This window comes from Psammomys obesus, unplaced genomic scaffold, assembly GCF_907164565.1.
Source record: "Psammomys obesus unplaced genomic scaffold, mPsaObe1.curated_primary_1811, whole genome shotgun sequence".
In the NCBI taxonomy this organism is placed as follows: Eukaryota; Metazoa; Chordata; class Mammalia; order Rodentia; family Muridae; genus Psammomys; species Psammomys obesus.
The window spans coordinates 4,329,848-4,348,943 of NW_026596443.1; the positions used below are offsets into that span (position 1 = coordinate 4,329,848).

Sequence of the window (19,096 nt, forward strand, 5' to 3'; positions counted from 1 at the left end):
GTGGCCTTGGTCATGCCAACTTTATGTGGCTCACCTGACCCCACCCACTCACTTTGTCCACACAGAACAAAGCTCCTGGAGAGTGAGGCCATGAATGAGTCCCTCCGCAGAAGCCTCTCACGGGCTTCAGCTCGGAATCCCTATTCCCTGGGAGCATCTCCAGTAGGTCCAGCCTTTGGTGGCAGCCCGGCCACCTCCATGGAAGATGCTTCTGAAGTGATTCGAAGGGCCAAGCAAGACCTGGAACGCCTGAAAAAGAAAGAGGTCAGGCAGCGAAGGAAGAGGTGAGTGGAATGTCACCACCCCCCAACCCCCACAGCAAGAACATTCAAAGGTGGAACCCCCCACACACACACATACCATCTAAGAAGACTGCTCCCTACCCCTGTACAGAGAGGACCACTCCTACACACCCTCACCCCATTCCCAGGGCCATCACCAGTAATGCTTGGGAATTTCTGAAGCATTTACTCAATTTGGAGGAGAGATACCACCCCAGCCTTCTCTTGTGAGCTTTTCCACTAAGGCTAATTCCAGGAGATTAGAACAGGGGTGTGTCTGGGGAGTGTGTGGATGCTGGAGAAGGAGAGCTGGTTCTCTACAGAACAGGAGCCTAGTCCTATCACCACCAGCAGCACCCTGTGGTGTTAACCTCTAATCTGGCTTCATTTTCATTCCACAAGCAGCCCAGAGAAAGAAGCCTTCAAAAAGAGGGCAAAGCTCCAGCAGGAAAACAGTGAGGAGACTGATGAAAATGAGGCTGAGGAGGTGAGGGCTACCCTGGTCTTCCTATCTTGGGCTCACCAGCATGTCCATATTGGGGTAGAGACTTCATCAGTGTTGGGAGACAGGGGGAGTTTGCTTTCAGTTGATCCTTGAGTTTCTTGATAATGCTGACTTGTTGCCATGGTGATCTCCATCCCTTGGGCCGTTGTCTCATTTCAAATGGAAGATATTAGCTAGTCTGAGCATCTTCCATAAGGGCTGTGCCAAGGCAACTAGAAGCAGCTGGTCTTCCCAGAGGGGAGGGTATGGCTGGCCCCCGCCCCTGCTGACACACACTCCTGAGGTCTTGTGTCTGGCCCAGTCTCTGCTCGGGGCTCCCATCTTACCAGGCAGGTGCAGCCCTAATGGTACTTCCTGCCTAGGAGGAGGAAGAGCGAGATGAGAGTGGCTGTGAGGAGGAGGAAGGGCGTGAGGATGAGGATGAAGACTCGGGCAGTGAAGAGAGCCTGGTAGACTCAGACTCCGACCCTGAAGGAAAGGGTATGTGGGCTGGGGCTGGGGAGACGAGTTGCTTGTGGCCAGTCCCCATGGTGGGACTGTCAATCAGAACTGGGCTCCCGAGAGGCAATTTAGATAGATCTGGGTGAGGTCAGGCCTGAGAGAGTACTCAGACTGCCTGTCTAGACGGGGCTCAGACTCCTACAGGAGAAGCCAACAAAAACAAGAGTAATGACAAATGGTGGGAAGCACTTCGCTCTCCTTATATGCCCACCACTGTGCTTAGCTTGACCCTTCACAAGGTCCCTGAATCCAGAGCTTTGCAAAGGTATTAGGCTCCCCCGAATCACCACTGAACGTGTTCAGAGAGGTTCCTGACACACGTTGGTGGACTCAGAGACGGGTGTTGAATGACTTCGGCCCTCTCCGTTGTCTGGAGATAGCTGTCCTTCAGCTCTGCCCTCTTGCCATCTCTCCCCCACAGTCCTACAAGGTACTCTCCTCCACCCAAGCAGGGTCCCATGTCATCAATCATGGTGACATAGGGCTATGGACCCATCGGGTGCGAAGGATGTTACTCCCTGCAAGCGCCTGTGCATTTCTGAGGCTGCTCATTAAATGCACTGCGTCCCTGCCTGGCAGCACTCTGCCTACCTTCCTGGTCACTGATTGGTCACTGCTGACCAAAGGATGCCCCACCCCCCCCCCACCCCGACCCCGAACCCCGAACCCGCAAGTCTGCTCCCTTGCCCCTGCACCTGGCATGGGGCTGAGTGTGGCTCTCTCTGGCCCGCAGAAGTGAACTTCCAGGCAGACCTGGCGGACTTGACATGCGAGATTGAGATCAAGCAAAAACTGATTGACGAGCTGGAGAACAGCCAGCGGCGGCTGCAGACCCTCAAGCACCAGTACGAGGAGAAGCTCATTCTGCTGCAGAACAAGATCCGAGACACGCAGCTGGAGCGCGACCGCGTGCTGCAGAACCTCAGTGAGGCTACCGCCATGCTTCTCTTTTCTGACCCCCTCCTCTGTCAAAAGATACCCACCATCGTTCTGATAATGCCTGGCTTCCTGCGCAGGGATCTTTGAGCAACCTGCTGTGACCCTTCACCCATAGTTAAAATTTTCTTGTGTCTAATCCAGTTTCTCTGCTACTTTTGCTTGCAAATTATATTTGGGGGGGGGGTGTGCGCGTGTGCGTGCGTGTGTATATGTGTCTGAGTGCGTGTCTGTGTGCATGTGGGTGCTTGCACCCACACACACTTGCTCTCTCTTGAACTCATTACGTGGCACACATGTAGAGGTCAGAGGACAACTTACAGAAGAATTCTGTTCTCTCCTTCCACCATCTGTGTCTCAGGGATTGAACCTTGATCATCAGGGTTGGCAGCAAGTGCCTTTATCTGCTGAGCCATCGCCACAGCTCCCCCACCTTTTATTTGAGACATAGTCTTGCTGTGTAGCCCAGGCTGGCCTCAAACTCATGCCAATGTCCCTAATGGTAGAACCACAAACAGGATGCCTAGCTCTCTATTTTTTATCTTATATATATTAAAGATACATATTTTACATACATTATATATTAATATATATTTTTATCTTATATATTTTAAAATACATATTCTCTTATCCTTCATCTTCCTAGGCATGTGACTAAGATACCTCCCAACCCCCTCTTCCCCCTCCCCCACAGCCTACTCAGTCGGGGATTCATCTCCTCAGCCACTTACTCAGCAAATGTTAGCTGGCTGTGTTTTATAGAGAAGGTGTTATTCCACGGACTAGAATTGTTTTCGTATGTAAAATCCCTCTCTGGTAGGGGTTGACAGCATAAAGGAAGCAGAATTGGTGTTTCTAAGTGTTTTGGTTTTTTAATATGGCAAGGAAGAGGACAGGGAGCTCAGGGTTGGGGCAGGCTGGGGAGGGCATGAAAGGCTATATAGAGAAGGTGACCTTGGAGTAAGGCCTGAAAAAGGTGGTACATCACAAGAGCAGAACTAGCAATGGGAAGAACATTCCGGACAGAGGGAACAGAAGCTGTTATGGCCCCGAGGCAGCCATGTGCCTGGCATGTTGATGGAACGATGGTCTAGACTAGCCAGAGAATAGGCTGTGTCTGTCATTGTAATATGTTGCCTTGACTCTGGGAGCTGAGAGGGTAAGGAGTTTTGGGAAAGTCAGGGTGACACAGACACTAGAAAGCATTTTTAAAACATTTTTGCTATTGTATAGGAAGATGAAAGTGGAAGCTAGACCATTTAGCAGGCAGACGGGTCAGGTGATAAGATGCTGCCAGGGTCAGGTACTCAGACTTGTTGAGTGGGCAGGAGGGCTAAGGGATCCAGGAGCCATGTCTCAGGTTGCAAGCCTTTAGACAGGAGGTGTTGAGGTTTCCTGAGATGGAGTGAGAGGTAGAAGTCAGGTTGGTCTTGGACCTGCTCAGTGGGGATGTCTGTCTGCAGTTCAGGTGGGAAGTGTCTGTGTGAGGAGCCAGCTTATTCCTTCCGCAGCAGTCACATCACACCAGCTCTTCTTGTGAACCTTCCAATTCCTGCTGGCACCATGTTTTCAGGGACAGAAGTCTCAGTCTGAAAACACTACTGAATGATCAAATGTCAGAGCAGGAAAGGGCTTAGGATAGGAAGCTGCTGAACCCACATTCTTTGTTCAAATGAAGAAGAAGGCTCAGGGAGGGGTCAGCTGTAAAATCAGAGCTCAGCACCTATCTCCCCGTTGAGCCCACATTTAGTGGGAGCTATGGAACCCATGCCTCTGACAGTGCTTTTCATCTTTCTCAGGCACCATGGAGTGCTACACAGAGGAGAAGGCCAACAAGATAAAGGCAGATTATGAGAAGAGGCTGCGGGAGATGAACCGGGACCTGCAGAAGCTACAGGCTGCTCAAAAGGAGCATGCCAGGCTACTCAAGAACCAGTCCCGCTATGAAAGGGAGCTGAAGAAGCTACAGGCAGAGGTAGCAGAGATGAAGAAGGCCAAGGTAGGCAGGGGATATGAGGAGGGGGCTTAGGGTCCTATGCTGTGTCTTAGAATCCATATCCCACGTTAAATATCATCGCTGCTGTCAAGTGTCACTCTTCCACTGAACACACAGAGTCATCCAATTCAGTTCTGCCCCAACCCATGCACACTTAGTAACCTCATCCCAGTATTGGGTTCATTGCAGGCACCCTGCTCAATGCTGCCCCTTGTGTTGGGCATCTGTACTGTACAAGGAAGCCTTGAAGCCTATTTGATACAACCCTTGCCTCTAATAATAATAATTGGTCTGCTCTTAGTTAGGCATATTATGTGCTCAGTTATACCCCATCCTTAGGAAAAGTGAAAGCCATTCCCATTGTGTTCCTGGAGATTTGAGGCTCAGGGAAGGTAATTCCTGCTACCAGGATGTAGCTGGAATACCAATTCTGCTGCTGATGTTCCAAGCTGGTGTGTGTTCTTAGTGGCTCTGGGCTCCCTTTTCCACTTTGCCACAGCTCACAGGGCACAGACTCTAGGATCTGCCCTCATGATGTTGGTGGCTCAGGTCTTAAACTTCTGGCATGTGGTTTCAGGAGTGGTTTTAGCTCCTGCGGTTCTGAGGTCCGCAGATCCTTGCTCTGTGTATGTCCTTCATCACCCTCAGACCTTCATCCCATGGTTCTTAGCTTCTGGTGTCTCCCAGCTCTCCGGCACTCCAGCTAAGCTCTGGGGCTGGATGCCTTAACAAAGACTGGCAAAGGTGGTAGCCCCAACAAGCTGAGTCCCTTGGGAATGGAATAGAAGCCATTACTAACTGTATCTTTAGTGCTGTCCTGACTGATGCTGAATATTGAACACAGGAAAGAGGCAGTTATTGATCTTAAAGGAAATAGAACTGTACCTGGGCAGGCGCTGTCCCCAAGCAGGTCCGGTGCCTCCATCCGCTGATGAAGAAGTTCCCTACTAGCTGTGGTCAGTTCAGCATGGCCGCAAAGAGCCCCATGTTTACTTTCTACTTCAGTACCTCTACCCAGTGGTACCTCTACACGATGCCATTGACAGTAAAAAGGACTTGGGATTTAAACACCCAGAGTCCCCTGGGCCCATGGAACCCTTTGGTAATGCAGAGAGGGTCCAGTGAGTTTTATCCTCAGGCTGTCTGTAGTCCACTGTGACCTGGGCCTTCTACAGGTACTGCTGAGGCAACATTGACATGCTTGTCTTTGTTTGTGTCCCATTGCCCATCTGTCCCTGTCTCTCCCTAACCCCCATCCCCAGCTTCTTCCTGGTGCCTCTTCAGGGTAGTTCTGACCTCTCCTTAGCCTGCTCCCATCTTGAGTGAGAATGACCCTAGAAAGCCTCACAAGAGAACATTCTCATGGGGTTCTGAAACTTGGGGAAAAAAAAAAAAAAGAGAAAAAAACCAAAAAGAGCCAAATGCACAAGACATGGTACAAAAGGAGAAGAATCCACATCTATGCATGGTTCTTATTCTTAGACTCTGAGGCTCTTCATCTGGAAGCCAGCTCTGTCCACTTGACAACACTTTTGTGATACCAGGGTTCACAAGAAAAGAAGAGCCTCGGTTTATCCCAGGGGTGCCCTAGCATGGTCCCAATTCTTCACTAGAAGGGTAGAAAGGGGATCAGCTGCTGGGTGCAGTGATATATGTCTGAAATCCCAGCACTCTTGTAGGCAGGGGCAGGCTGGATCTCTGTGAGTCTGAGGCCAGCCTGGTCTACAAAGCAAGCCCAGGACAGCCAGGGCTACACAGAGAAACCCTGTCTCAAAACAAAACAAAATAAAAACCAAACAACAAAAGAAGATCAGCCAAAGACTGTAAGCAGAGTCTATGTCTTTGGGATCTTAACTGGGTGAGGCCTCGTGGCAGGAGGGCATAGTGACTTGTGTCTCAGAACTGCAGAACAATGCTGCCTCAGTACTGAGGCCTGTTTCAGCGCTGTCCTGTGCCCGGAATGACGGATGCAGCCACACACACAGGTTATGCAGATGATCTGGAGTTGGGAGGTGAAATGACCCAGGCTCCCAAGTCTAGACATTCCTAGCTCTGTGACTGTTAGTCATGTTATCTCAAAGGCTCGTTTCTTTCATTATAGAACAGGAGAGCTGCCTTTCTCATATGAGTGTCCAAGGACGGGGCCTGCCGTGTAGCCAGCTCTCATTATACCGCTATGACTGTGAGACTGGCCCTGGAATCTCAGCTGTGCTGACGATGGTGGCTTTTAGTAGGGCTGGGATAGACTTCAAGCCAGTGCTGTCTAGAAGGCTACCTCCCTGACCAGCGTCCTCACAACCAGCTGCTGACTGAGGCACTGGGCCACCGCTGCCCAGCCCTGCCTCACCTCCATTGCCTCTGCTCTCCTAGGTAGCACTCATGAAGCAGATGCGTGAGGAACAGCAGCGGCGACGACTGGTGGAGACCAAGAGGAACCGGGAGATTGCTCAGCTCAAGAAGGAGCAACGGAGGCAGGAGGTGAGAGCCCCCCGCCCCGAGCTTTCCACCACTCCTCCTGCCAATCACCCACCCCCTCCCAGTTCCTACCGTTCCAATTAACAGCAGCCATGCTTAGAGCACAGTATACCCCATCAGAAAGGCAGAGCCACTGTTGGCTTCTGAACCAGCCCCTCCATGTCTAAAGAAATAACTTGAATCCACAGAAGGGCATGAATCTGCCCAGGGTCACCAGCAAAATCAGACACATGGAGCTTCAGGCCTAGAAGAAATAGCTAGGAGGACTGGGCATATAGTCCCGATTTACATTAATGGTAGAAGAGAAGACCGAGAGAATTGTCCATGTGGGCAGGACATGGCCTCCCCTGGTAGAAGAGATACCATTTTATCTACTATTTGACATGTGAGACTCACTCCACACAAGAAAACCTTGAGCTTTTGGCTACAGAGCTGCCCAGCCTGTTCCCTGACTGGACAGAAAGCAGTGGTGCATGCCTTTACTCCCGGCAAGAGGCATTTCTGAGTTTGAGGCCAGCCTGGTACAGACTGAGTTCCAGGACAGGCAGAGCTATACAAAAAAAAAAACCCTGTCTTGAATCCCCACTCCCCCAAAAGACTGCTGTAGTGGCTGAATGTGGCCCAACCCAACCCTTTTCTTTTAGTTTCAGATACGGGCCCTGGAGTCTCAGAAGCGCCAGCAAGAAATGGTCCTGAGGAGGAAAACTCAGGAGGTGAGTGCGCTCAGCAGGCAGGCTGCATGTACAGAGCTAGCCCTGGCTCTCAGCAGGCAGGCTGGATGTATAGGGCTAGCCCTGGCTCCCAAGTAGGAGCCTGAATCTCCTTTCACTCAGTGAGTAGCACAGCGTTGCGAGTTTGTAGCAGCCTGTGAGAAATGAGTTCTCACCCACTGAGCCGACCCTAGAAGGCAGAATAATAATCCTGTCTTCGGTGCCCAGCTGGTCATTTAAAAAGAAAGAGCAAAAAGGGCTAGAGAGGTGACCCAAACAGTAAATTACTTCCCGCATAAGCATGAGGACCTGTGTTCGAACCCCCAGAGCCCACATTAAAAACTGGGTGCATGGTCGAGACAGATGGATCTCAGAGCTTGCTAGCCAGCCAGTCTGGCTCATCGGTGAGAACATAATGGGGAGAATAACAGGGCATGAGACTCAGGGTTCTCCTCTGGCCTCCACACACTTGGGAACACATGTACATGCATATCCAAATGCATATGTGCATACATACCCAAAAAATACAAGAGAGAGAAAGAGCATCTTATGTTTATTTTACACTGCAGACTTCTTAGCCCCAAGTTCAGGCCTGCACAGATCTGCCTCTGTTCTCCCCCGTACCTCAAGACAGGCTCTCCCTGACCCTCCGGGCTTCCTTGCTCACTAGGTTCCCCCTTCTTGTCCTCACTTTCCCCAGGTTTCTGCACTGAGACGCTTGGCAAAGCCCATGTCTGAGCGAGTGGCTGGGCGTGTAGGATCGAAGCCCCCCAGCCTGGATTCTGGGGCTGAGGTGTCTGCCAGTACTACCTCATCTGAGGCTGAATCGGGGGCGCGCTCTGTCTCCAGCATAGTGCGTCAGTGGAACCGGAAAGTCAACCACTTCCTGGGGGACCATCCTGCAGCCACTGTCAATGGCACCCGCCCAGCCAGGTGAGGAGTATGAGTGGTGCCGGTGGGCAGGACCAGAGTGAGAGCATGAACGTCGTCGAGGAAGGGCTCTGGTACCTGGGCTGTCTGTCTCAGGCTCTGTGTGGGGGCTCAGGAGAGCTGCGGAGGTTCAGAGCAGCCAGCCAAAGCCCCTTTGCCTCTGCCTCCCAGGAAGAAGTTCCAAAAGAAGGGAGCCAGCCAAAGCTTCAGTAAGGCTGCAAGACTCAAGTGGCAGTCCCTGGAGCGGAGGATCATCGACATTGTCATGCAGAGAATGACCATCGTCAACCTGGAAGCTGATATGGAGCGTCTCATAAAGGTGGCACCTGCCTCCCCATCTCTCCCACCCCACTCTCCACATGTCTGGTCACTTCCCACTTCTCTGGCTCCTCACTCTTTTCCCTGTCTCCAACCCTCTGCTCCTTATGCCTGTTCTGACCTCTGGACGATCCTAGACAGGCGGGTGGTTTGGTATAGGAGCTGCAGGCACGGCTTGCCCATGCCTGAGATGCCTCCTCTATCACTGTCTCCATCCCCACCATCCCCAGAAAAGGGAGGAGCTCTTCCTCCTACAGGAGGCGCTGCGGAGGAAGCGGGAGCGCCTGCAGGCGGAGAGCCCTGAGGAGGAGAAGGGACTACAGGAGCTGGCTGAGGAGATCGAGGTGTTGGCAGCCAACATTGACTACATCAACGACAGCATCACGGACTGCCAAGCCACCATCGTGCAGCTGGAGGAAACCAAGGTGCCCACAGGACCCAGCCTGGCAGAGTGGGGTGCTAGCAGTGAGTGGGCTTGGGCAGCCCTGTGTGATGGGTTTCTGCTCTTTTGCTCTCGTAAAGGAGGAGCTGGACTCAACAGACACATCGGTGGTCATTAGCTCCTGCTCCCTGGCTGAAGCCCGCCTACTGCTAGACAACTTCCTCAAGGCGTCCATTGACAAGGTGAGCTGGCTATTGACAAAGCTTCCCTGGCAACAAGGCATGCATCACACACCCTAGGGGGGAAACCCCCACGGGTTTGGCTCCTTCCTACCTGCGTCATTCACAGGCTGGGACAAGCTGCAAGCCTCAGGTTCCATGGCTATAAAATGGGAACCTGGACGATACAGAGCTTGTAGCTGGTTGTTCAGAGTGCTACACGTAAGGGGCTTGGCATACTACAGGGCTTCAATTAAAGGTGACCTGGCCCAGGCCCATCCACAGCAGGACTAGGCTTGGGTCTGTTGGAGGCAGAGGGAGAAGTGTGTGTACATTAGGGATTGGAGAAGAGGAAACAAAAATTACATTCCACCTCCACCCCCCATCCCATCCTTGCCTACCAGAATACCAGGAGTCTTTGGGTCCCTGTCCTTAATCAATGGCCAGAGTATATGTGCTCTTCTGTCCTGGGGCCTGAGTCTTAGGGGCAGACACAAGCCAGTGTATATATAGTTAGCTGGAAAAAGGTTGGGAGGCCACCGGCCAGACTCTTAGCCAGACTCCCTATGGCTCCTCAGTGTTGCTTTGTGTCTTAGGGGACTGTATTAGTATGCCAGGGTTGCCATGACAAAAATGTCCCAGACTGGGCAGCTGGTATAACGGGGATTTACAAAGGCTAAGATCCAGGTGTCAGCAGTGTAGTTTTTTCTGAAGCCTCTCTCCATGGCCATTGTTTCCTCCCATGTCTTCATTATTCTTTCCTCTGTGTAGCTTGCCATGATCTAGTATTATAAGGACACCAGTCATACTGTATTAGGGACCACCCTATGACTTCCTATCACCCTGGTTCCCACTCCAACGGACCTGTCTCCAAGTAGACCACATTTTGAGATAATATGGGCTGGGAGTTCTGTATGTGAGTGAGGGGTGGCAAGTCCGCCATAGCAGGGTATGTGCTAGGTCACTGATATGTGTAGAGGGGTCTAGGAGCTACAGCATCAACCACAGGCCAGGAAGAGTAAGCCCGAACCTTGTTCTTTGCCTCCAGGGACTACAGGTAGCACAGAAGGAAGCCCAGATCCGGCTGCTGGAAGGTCGCCTGAGACAAACAGACATGACTGGCTCTTCCCAGAACCACTTGCTCCTAGATGCTTTGCGTGAGAAGGCCGAGGCACACCCCGAGCTGCAGGCCCTCATCTATAATGTGCAGCACGGTAATGCATAGATCTGGGACTTCCAGCTCCCAAAGCTCCCCTGCCTCAGATTCCCTCAGAAGCCTTCGTCTGATCCTCATGGGTGAGATGCTAGAGAGAGGCTATGTCCCCTTTCTCCATACTCTGATAGGGTCTCTCAACCTCCTTCTTCCTTCCCTTCCTCCCTCAGAGAATGGCTATGCAAGCACAGATGAGGAGGTTTCAGAGTTCTCTGAGGGGAGGTGAGTTTTCAAGCAGGGAGTCGGAGGCTGCCTCACAGCATGCACCCGGGGGTGGAGGAGGGGTTGCCATAGGGACCCAGGCTGGGCTTGGGTTTAGACTCTCTGGGACTGATATGTCTAAGTCCTACGGAGAAACAGTATAACTATCATGGTCCTAAACTTTTTGCTTCTTCTTCAGCTTTTCCCAATCATTCACTATGAAAGGCTCTACCAGCCATGATGACTTCAAGTTCAAGGTAAGCCTGGTGAAAATCAGGCTATAGGTTTAGCAGGGTCAGCCTCTCATGGCCTGATCCCTAAGATCTAACCCTCCATCCCCAATTCAGTTTTGTCCTCAGCAGGAATGGAGTGGCCAAGAGGGATCTTGCCTAGAATTGGAGGTGGTGGGAACTAACCTGGAATTTGCTATGTAGATCAGGAAGCCCATTCTTTTTTTCTTTTTTGCTAGCCTTTCAGCCTCCTGTGTACCTGTGTTTCACGCCTGTGTCATCAGGCCCAGCTCTCACTTCCCCTTTATGGTCCATCAGTTGGACAAGTTGGTCCACTCATCCTTCCTTCCCTAGGGTGAGCCCAAGCTATCTGCGCAAATGAAGGCCGTGTCTGCGGAGTGCCTGGGACCCCCACTGGACAGCTCCACCAAGAACATCACCAAGTCCCTGGCCTCCCTCGTGGAGATCAAAGAGGATGGAGTGGGCTTCTCTGTCCGGGACCCCTACTACCGGGACAAGGTCTCACGCACCGTCAGCCTGCCCACCCGGGGCAGCACTTTGTAAGGAGGGGGATCCAGGTACATGGGGTCAAGGTGGGCAGAGTTAGGTCTCAGATTCACTGGACCCTTCTTTCCTAGCCCTCGGCAGTCTCGAGGTGGTGCGGACACATCTCCTCTGACCAGGAGGAAGTCTTATGACCGGGGACAGCCCATCAGGTAAGAGCATCTTCCAGAATCTACTCTAGAGTTACTGCCAGCACAGGCCTTAGGCACATATGTGCCTGTGAGAGTCTTCTCTGTCGATCGTACACACTTCCTAATATGGCCGGGTAGCATCAATCATTCAGCTTTGCCATGAACCCTCACCTACCATGTCAGGTGTGGGCTCAAGAAAAGCCATGCCCATGAGCCCCGTGAAAGCACATATGTCTAAATCATGGGCTGGAAACTCCTGATATGCACAAACCTAGATGGCTCGCAGCAGCTTTGACTGGTGTTGTCCTAATGTGCATTAGCCGCTTTTTGTGGCCTTAAATTCTTGAAAGTTTCTACTCTTTCAAAGGCTTCCTCCTATGAAGGACACTGGGACTGTCAGAGAAGTCACATAGACATCTCCGGCTAGCCAGGGACACAAGGACCCAGCTCTGTAGAGTTTCCACATAGATGACCCTTAACGGCCCCATGGTTCTATGCTTCATCTTAAGAGGTGTGGTGGTCTTCCCAGCTACATGAGGCGTCAGGGCTCAGAGCGACCATTGCAGCCTACATTGTTTGGAGTCTGACTGGTGCAGAAGAACCTGCTCCAGACCCCGCCTTCCCTCTTCACCGAAGCAGATGCCTGTAACACTGGCTTGCACAGGGCCAGAGGAGAGGAGTTGAGCAGACACCTGTACACTTGTACCCTGATGGACTTGTCTGTGAACTCAGAACATGCTGAAGGTGTGGTCCGAGGATGAAGCTGAACTCATGGTGCTGATCCATGAGGGGAATGTAATGACAGCTTTCCAAAGAGAGGAATGAGCAGGCCATCAGGCCACTGGTCTTAGAGAAGATGGAGGGCCAGGTTCCTGTGAGGAACTGGTAGTGTTTTACATGATGTCAGCATCACTTTTTTTTTGTCTCTATTTAAAGGCATCTTAGTTACTGTATACCACTGATTGTTAGAATTGAGCTCAACCACAGCACTGCAATTCAAGCCCCAATGAAGCCTGTCTAATCTCTCCCAGCTTTCTAGTGCTTAGCAACATCAGAGAGCACTGCTGCGCTATGCTTAGGGACTGTTTGAGTAATCAAAATCACCATATAATTGGGCATGGTAGCCCACACTTATGATCTTAGCACCCAGGAAATAGAGGCAGAAAGATCATTGCAAAGTCAAAGCTGGGGTGCTCTACATTGTTAATTCCAGGCCAGCCAGGGCTACATAGTGAGATCATGTGTCAAAATGCAATAATAAACAAAAGCAGTAAGTAGGACATCACCAGGACACTCGCTTCCAGGAAGGGTGGAAACAGCCTCAGCTGGAATCACACATTGAAATTACTCAGAATTTTCACTGCGCAATCTAAGTCTGAGAATCACACAGAAAGTGACCAGGAACACTGATTGGGGGATTACAAATTTCAAAACGTAGGTGAATCTCCATGAGGATGTGATTTTTAAGAACAGCATCTAGGGGCTGAAGAGGTAGCCCTGTGGTTAAGAGCACTAGCTGTTCTTCTAGAGGACTTGGGTTCAATTCCCAGCTCTCATAGGGGCTCACAACCTCCCGTAACTTCAGTTTTAAGGTGTTTGATTCCCTCTTCTGCCCTCCACAGGCAGAACACCCACACACATTAAAATGAAATAACTACAATTTAAAAGAACAGCTTCTAGGATCTTCCCTGGGGAAGGAGCTCTGAGGTTACTACACAACAGGCTCTGTCTTCTGGGGCCTTGGGGTGGGAGAGAAGCTGGAAGCCCAGTACTAGGCGGACCTGTAGGCAAGGGTGTGGCCACTGATGACTTTCTCTGTCCTCATTTACCAGATCCGCAGACATGGGCTTTACACCGCCATCATCACCTCCTACCCGTCCCCGTAATGACCGAAACGTCTTCTCTCGTCTCACCAGCAATCAGAGCCAGGGGTCAGCACTGGACAAGTAAGAGCAGGCCTAAGGAGAACACTGAGGCTGGGAGGGAGCCTGTGGGGGCGGGTTAACTGGGGAGACTCTAGCCCGACTGCTCCAGCTCCTCTTGAGTCATGAGGCCCTGATATTCTCATCTTTTCTGCACTGACCAAGGGTCTCTTCTTTCCCCAAGCATGCTGGGATGCCAGGAAAGAAAAAGAGGGAGTTCCCTCCCTAGAGTGGGGCAGTGAGGAGTGTTGGCCCTGTGGGGCAAGCACACCAGAGAGTAAGCTAGAGTGCCCCTTTTATCTGCTTCCGTTGTCTTTGCTGTTCTCTGAAGCCCTTTCAACTACTGTCCTACCTGATTGCTTTACACAAGGCCCCATGATACTTGTCCCCAGCGGACAGGAACCTCTGAGTCATCTCCTTGTAGCAGGCTCAGCCCCACCTCTACTCATAGCTCCTGTTGTTATGCTGTAGTTGTTATGGGGCCGTTCTGTTCGCAGCCATCCCTTTATTCAGAAGGTGCTCAGCCTTGCTTTGTGGTCTGCTGTACATGCATGCGTCCATGTGAACTGTCAATCAGCCCAAGAATAGTCTGTCCTCCCTGGTTTGTATAAGAATGTGGTCCAAAGCAGAGCCCGAGGGCTTTTGCTTATAAAGTGGCCCAGAATCTGGGGCTGCTGACTCTAACTAGTTAACCCTGACAGTGGGACTTTGCCTTGGGGAGGACCCCAACACTCCTGGTTTCATCTCTGTGCTCCCCAAAGCCCACTGTGACCATCTTCAGTTCTGTAGTTCCCCCAAAGGATTCCTTTCTTTTCCTCTAAAAGCTTTCCTGCCATGAGGACCAATGATGCTGTGACCTTCAGGGGAGCCCAGGCTATAGACTGTTTGTCATTGTACCTGATACACGCTCCACCCACCCTCTCACATAACTATCCCCTTCTGGCTCAAAATGCTGCTCCCTAGATGCTAAAATCATGAGGGACAGATCCAGCAGCTCAGCCTCCTGGATGCTGTCCTTCCTTACTAAAAGAGCTGTGGGCATCCTGGGCCGCCCCATCATTATACATCTTTCCCCAGCGCCATGCAATTGGCCTGACTGGTCACTTTGTTCACTATTTCTTTATTTTGTCTTTGAAACAGGGTCTTGTCATGTATCTAGACTAGTCTCAAACCTTTCTCCTTCTGCTTTAGCCTCCCGAGTGCTGGTATTACAGGCATGTGCTATGACATCCAGCTTAACCTTGTCCTTTTTTTCTTTTCTGTTCTGTTCTTTTCTTTTCCTTGCTGTTCTTTCTTCCTTCCTTTCTTTTTTTTTCCTTTTCAAGAATTGGGCTAGGGCTCTGCCTATTCTACCCTGGTCTACAGGCTTTATCCTATCCAGTGGTCCAATCTTGGGACCCACATACAACACAGAGTTAGCTTCTAGACCTAGTCTGAGGAAGAGGAAAGAGTAGCAGGGTCTCCTTGTGGCCTTGGATGTGCTTGAGCATTATCGGGGTGATGCAGCTGGCCCCAGCTTATGCAGTGGGCCAACCAGAGAGCTTGGAACTAGCAAAGAGACCTGGAACCATCTCCCCAAGAGTGGGCTGGCCTCCCACCCCTCCTGTGGCCCTTCTCCTCACCTCTACCCTGCTAGCTGAGAGACCCCTGGTGGTCCAATACTGGGGAGTCTCCCAGCTCCCAGGCCAGTCTGTCCCTACCCTCCCCCCTCCTCCAAGGCCTTCTTCAAACCCTGCCTCTCTCTGCCTTTCCTGAAGAGAATAACCGTCCTCTGACGTCCCTACGCTGTTGCTGCTGCTGCTACCACCATTCCTGTGTGTGTTTTCCTCTCTCCCCTAATCCAGCTAATTTTCTGCCCTTCCCAGGTCTGATGACAGCGACTCCTCTTTGTCGGAGGTCCTGAGGTACACACAGAATGTCTCTCATGTTTGATTCCCCTTCTCGCTCTCTCTTCTTTTTCTCTCTGCCTCATGCTGCATCCTCCCTTCCTGCCTGTACACCTGTCCTCAGCATGCAGCCCCTCCTCTCCTAGCCCCTGCCTCTTCCTCATCTGTGTCCCTCCTGAGACCTCTTCTTGCCCAATGGTTCCTTCCTCTACTGGTGACCCCATGGCCTCAGACTATGCCATGCCTGGCTAGAACTAAGGGCTTGCGGTGGGGGAGGGTGCAGTTGCTTGTGGCTAGCCCTTTTCTCCCTCCTGCCCTGGGCAAGGTCAGGAGGGACATGGAAGCCTGGGTTGGTCTGGAGTTGAAGCAGAGCTTTGCTGAGCAAGAGGTACCATGAGGACCTTGTCAGTCTGATGGTCTTTTTTGAGTCATTAGCTATGGTGGCTGTGCTTGCAGTTCTTGTAACTTAGCTTGTGTTGGTGGGTGAGTCTTGCAAACTTCAGCTTGGAGGGGGGTGGGGGGCTCACTAAGGCAAGCAACACCCCTGCTTATACCTCTTAGCATGCAGCTTATGGGTGTGTCCTCCCCTTCAGCCCATGGGACAAGCAGAGGCTGGTCCCTCAAGCCTACTGAGCACAGATCCTCCTTGGCAAAGGAGTGAGACTTGGGACTCTGGCAGCAGAAGGCTCTTGTTTAAAGGCCTAGAGCTCCCTCTAGCTCTCTGTGCATGCTCTCTACTCGTCATCCTCTGCTGTGTGGTTAGCACCACTGATTATCCTCCTGTGCAGCAAGGCCTTGCCAACAGATGTTACCTGTAATGTGCCAGCCTCTTCAGAGTGCAGACCCCTTTCAATACATTTTCATGGTGACCTTGGCCTAACTCTGCCCAAACTGGCATCACAAGCCGGGAGCAGTCATCTTGGTAAACCCCTAGCCATTGCGCCACCGTCAGCAATAGCACGCTCCTTTGGAGAGCCTGGATGTGGTTTTAGATGTCACTTGGCTGGGTCTCATCCCAAAAGACCTTCCCAAGAATGACGAAATCATCCTTAGAACCCCAAGATGCAGATAGAGCGAAACCCTCATGCACACTCAGCTCGGCCTTATTCCTGCTGCCGGAGTGCTGTGCAGAACAAGCAGGCAGCATTTCAGGTCCAGGCAGGCTAGTTCCAGACCCCAGCTTGGCTGTGGTCCCCTGAGGTGATCTATCTCTTTGGAGTTTTTAGGGGGTTGTTTTTGGTTGATTGGTTTATGTTTGACAAAATTTTCTTATATGTGCCTTGAGCTCCTTATATAGACTAGTCTGGCCTCAAATTCACAGCAACCTTCCTGCTTGAACCTACCAAGTCCTGGGATAACAGATGTGTGCCCAGCCCCCATTTATTTCTTTGTAAATGACAGGCACAGGTCTGACTACGCTGGTCCAACTGGGGGCTCTGGGTAGGTATCCACCTGCCTCATTGCTGGAAGGTACCAACCCCAGCACACTGACTGGCAAATGAAGTATCCCTCTCTCTTTCCTTCCCCCCATTTTTGATTGCCAAAGAAGCGTGTAGACTTGGTGGGAGCTACAGAGGCCAATTCTAGCATTTGGGCCTCTGCCCTGCCCCAGTGGAGTTGGCTGCATGCTTTGTCTCTAGCTTCAAGTTAGGTAGCCTCTCCCCACCCTGTTCCTTCCAGAGTGCCTGGCATGGGCTTCTCCCACAGTGCTGAGGATGGCTCTCAGACATTGGTGGAGTTTTGCTAGCAGCACCGGAATCTCTCATTATTCATTGTCCCCTCTCAGCCCAGACCCCTCTCTTTCCTGCCTCAGTCAGCCTGGCCACGGTCTCCTTGGCTGACTGGCACATCCTCTCTCCCTCTCTTCTGGGAAGGGGCATCATCACCCCCATTGGAGGAGTAAAGGGAGCACGGACGGCCCCATTGCAGTGTGTCTCCATGGCCGAGGGCCACACCAAGCCCATCCTCTGCCTGGATGCCACCGATGAGTTGCTTTTCACAGGGTCCAAAGGTGCGTGGAGACTTGAGGGGCCAGCGGGGTTAGGCTCTCCCACCCATTCCACTTTCCTTTTCCAGAGTGGCCTGTAAAGGCAACAACATAGAGCCCCACCCCCACCCCCAAGAGCTGAGGCTTCAAGGAGAATTTGCTTACCACTCTATCTTTTGCCTTGGCTCAGGGCTCCCACCCAACACACCCCTGGCCTCATGATCCTGGAGGCTCTGCTACTTCCCCCTCCTCCAGACCTTTAGACATTTTGAGAAGCTTCTCTGAAGTCACAACATCTCAGCTCTCTAATACCACACTTCCTCCCCAGTATTACCCAGCACCCACGTCATTGCTGCAGCTGCATCCGTGCAGTTCCTCTGGTCTCCACAGAAGGAATTTACAGTCCTACAGCTAAGTCACAACAACAACAACAAAAACCTAAAGATTTGACCAGAAGAGAGAACAAGTTTGCAGCAGACGTGCACAATAGATAGGAACCTGGAGTGTATATGACACATACACATTTATATACACACGGGAGAGAGGGCGTGGCCATCAACTGAGGTGGGACTGATTGGCTCCAAGTTTTTCCATGTTTCTTTGCTACTTGGTCATTTAATAAGCAGTGGACTTGTAAGAATTTTCTTTCAGCCCAGGACACCTCAGCAATGATCAGAGCACTCACCGTTATTTAAAGCTCTGAGCCCTTCTCTGTCTCCTGAGTTTTTATGAGATTGCACATGCACGCATGCTTCTCCCTCAGGCCTGGTGTCCTGAAATGTCTCTCCTACTTCTTCCCACTCTCCTTTGGGGGAGCTTCCCAGCCCCTCAACTGACATCACCTCCTCCTCATAGTCCTTCCCTGTCTCTGGCAGACCGTAGCTGCAAGATGTGGAACCTGGTGACAGGGCAGGAGATCGCAGCTCTCAAGGGCCACCCCAACAACGTGGTCTCTATCAAATACTGCAGCCACTCGGGGCTGGTGTTCTCTGTGTCCAGCTCCTACATCAAGGTCTGGGACATCCGTGACTCGGCCAAGTGCATTCGGACACTCACGTAAGTGCGCTCCCGCCACTTGCGTGAGAAAAGTGCTCCCGCACTTAGGTGACCGCTAAGCACAGAGCAGCCTGATTAGGTAGGCACAACAGTGCTTACTAGCCCATAGAGTTGCTTTGACAAGGTGGCTTGGGGGACAGTTTCTGAACAATAGGCTGCTGAGCCTTTGGCCTACCTGGCCCCTACCTGTGCCTCTGTCCTCCAAGACCTACCATTTGAGATGAACTGTATATATCCCAATGAATTCAAAAGCCAGGCCCACCACCTGCCTCATGCATCACCCAGTGTGGTCCTTCATGTAGGGACCCAACCCTCCCGAAGTAAGGTTTTGTCCTTATAGGATACAAACCCTCCTGAAGTCAGATTTTGTCCTTATATGTGCATTATAAGCTACAAGTTGTTTGGTTTGATGGTTGAAAAACAAGCACAGAGGATATTTATTCTTATTCTTATTCGGAAACTTATTCTGCATGAGGCAGTAGTCACAGATAATGTCACACCTTTGACTGAACCTGCAGAATGTAGAACACTCAGAATGACTCCGATATACGTGGTGAGCTTGGGTGACAATGTGCCCTGCTCAGTGTGACAACGGGGAAGGCTGTACATTTTTTGGGAAGGAAAGAGGTATATGGGAAAACTCTGCCCTCAATT

General features: G+C 51.5%; 1 protein-coding gene across 7 annotated transcripts in view; it reads left to right on the forward strand.

Annotated features, from left to right (window-relative positions):
* Kif21b (kinesin family member 21B) overlaps positions 1–19,096 on the forward strand; it is a 47,233-nt gene that overhangs the window by 20,974 nt on the left and 7,163 nt on the right. For 2 of the 7 annotated variants that reach the window (XM_055598085.1, XM_055598081.1), the window contains exons 11-30: positions 66–284; positions 684–768; positions 1,149–1,266; positions 2,021–2,212; positions 4,023–4,222; positions 6,590–6,697; positions 7,339–7,407; positions 8,105–8,337; positions 8,506–8,653; positions 8,883–9,077; positions 9,175–9,276; positions 10,301–10,466; positions 10,636–10,687; positions 10,866–10,923; positions 11,251–11,456; positions 11,535–11,612; positions 13,424–13,537; positions 15,379–15,417; positions 17,274–17,410; positions 18,262–18,442. In XM_055598085.1, the coding sequence (XP_055454060.1) occupies positions 66–284; positions 684–768; positions 1,149–1,266; positions 2,021–2,212; positions 4,023–4,222; positions 6,590–6,697; positions 7,339–7,407; positions 8,105–8,337; positions 8,506–8,653; positions 8,883–9,077; positions 9,175–9,276; positions 10,301–10,466; positions 10,636–10,687; positions 10,866–10,923; positions 11,251–11,456; positions 11,535–11,612; positions 13,424–13,537; positions 15,379–15,417; positions 17,274–17,410; positions 18,262–18,442 (2,700 nt within the window). The remainder of the gene's footprint in view (positions 1–65; positions 285–683; positions 769–1,148; positions 1,267–2,020; positions 2,213–4,022; positions 4,223–6,589; positions 6,698–7,338; positions 7,408–8,104; positions 8,338–8,505; positions 8,654–8,882; positions 9,078–9,174; positions 9,277–10,300; positions 10,467–10,635; positions 10,688–10,865; positions 10,924–11,250; positions 11,457–11,534; positions 11,613–13,423; positions 13,538–15,378; positions 15,418–17,273; positions 17,411–18,261; positions 18,443–19,096) is intronic. The other 5 variants (XM_055598086.1, XM_055598082.1, XM_055598087.1 and 2 more) reach the window with 3 other exon arrangements.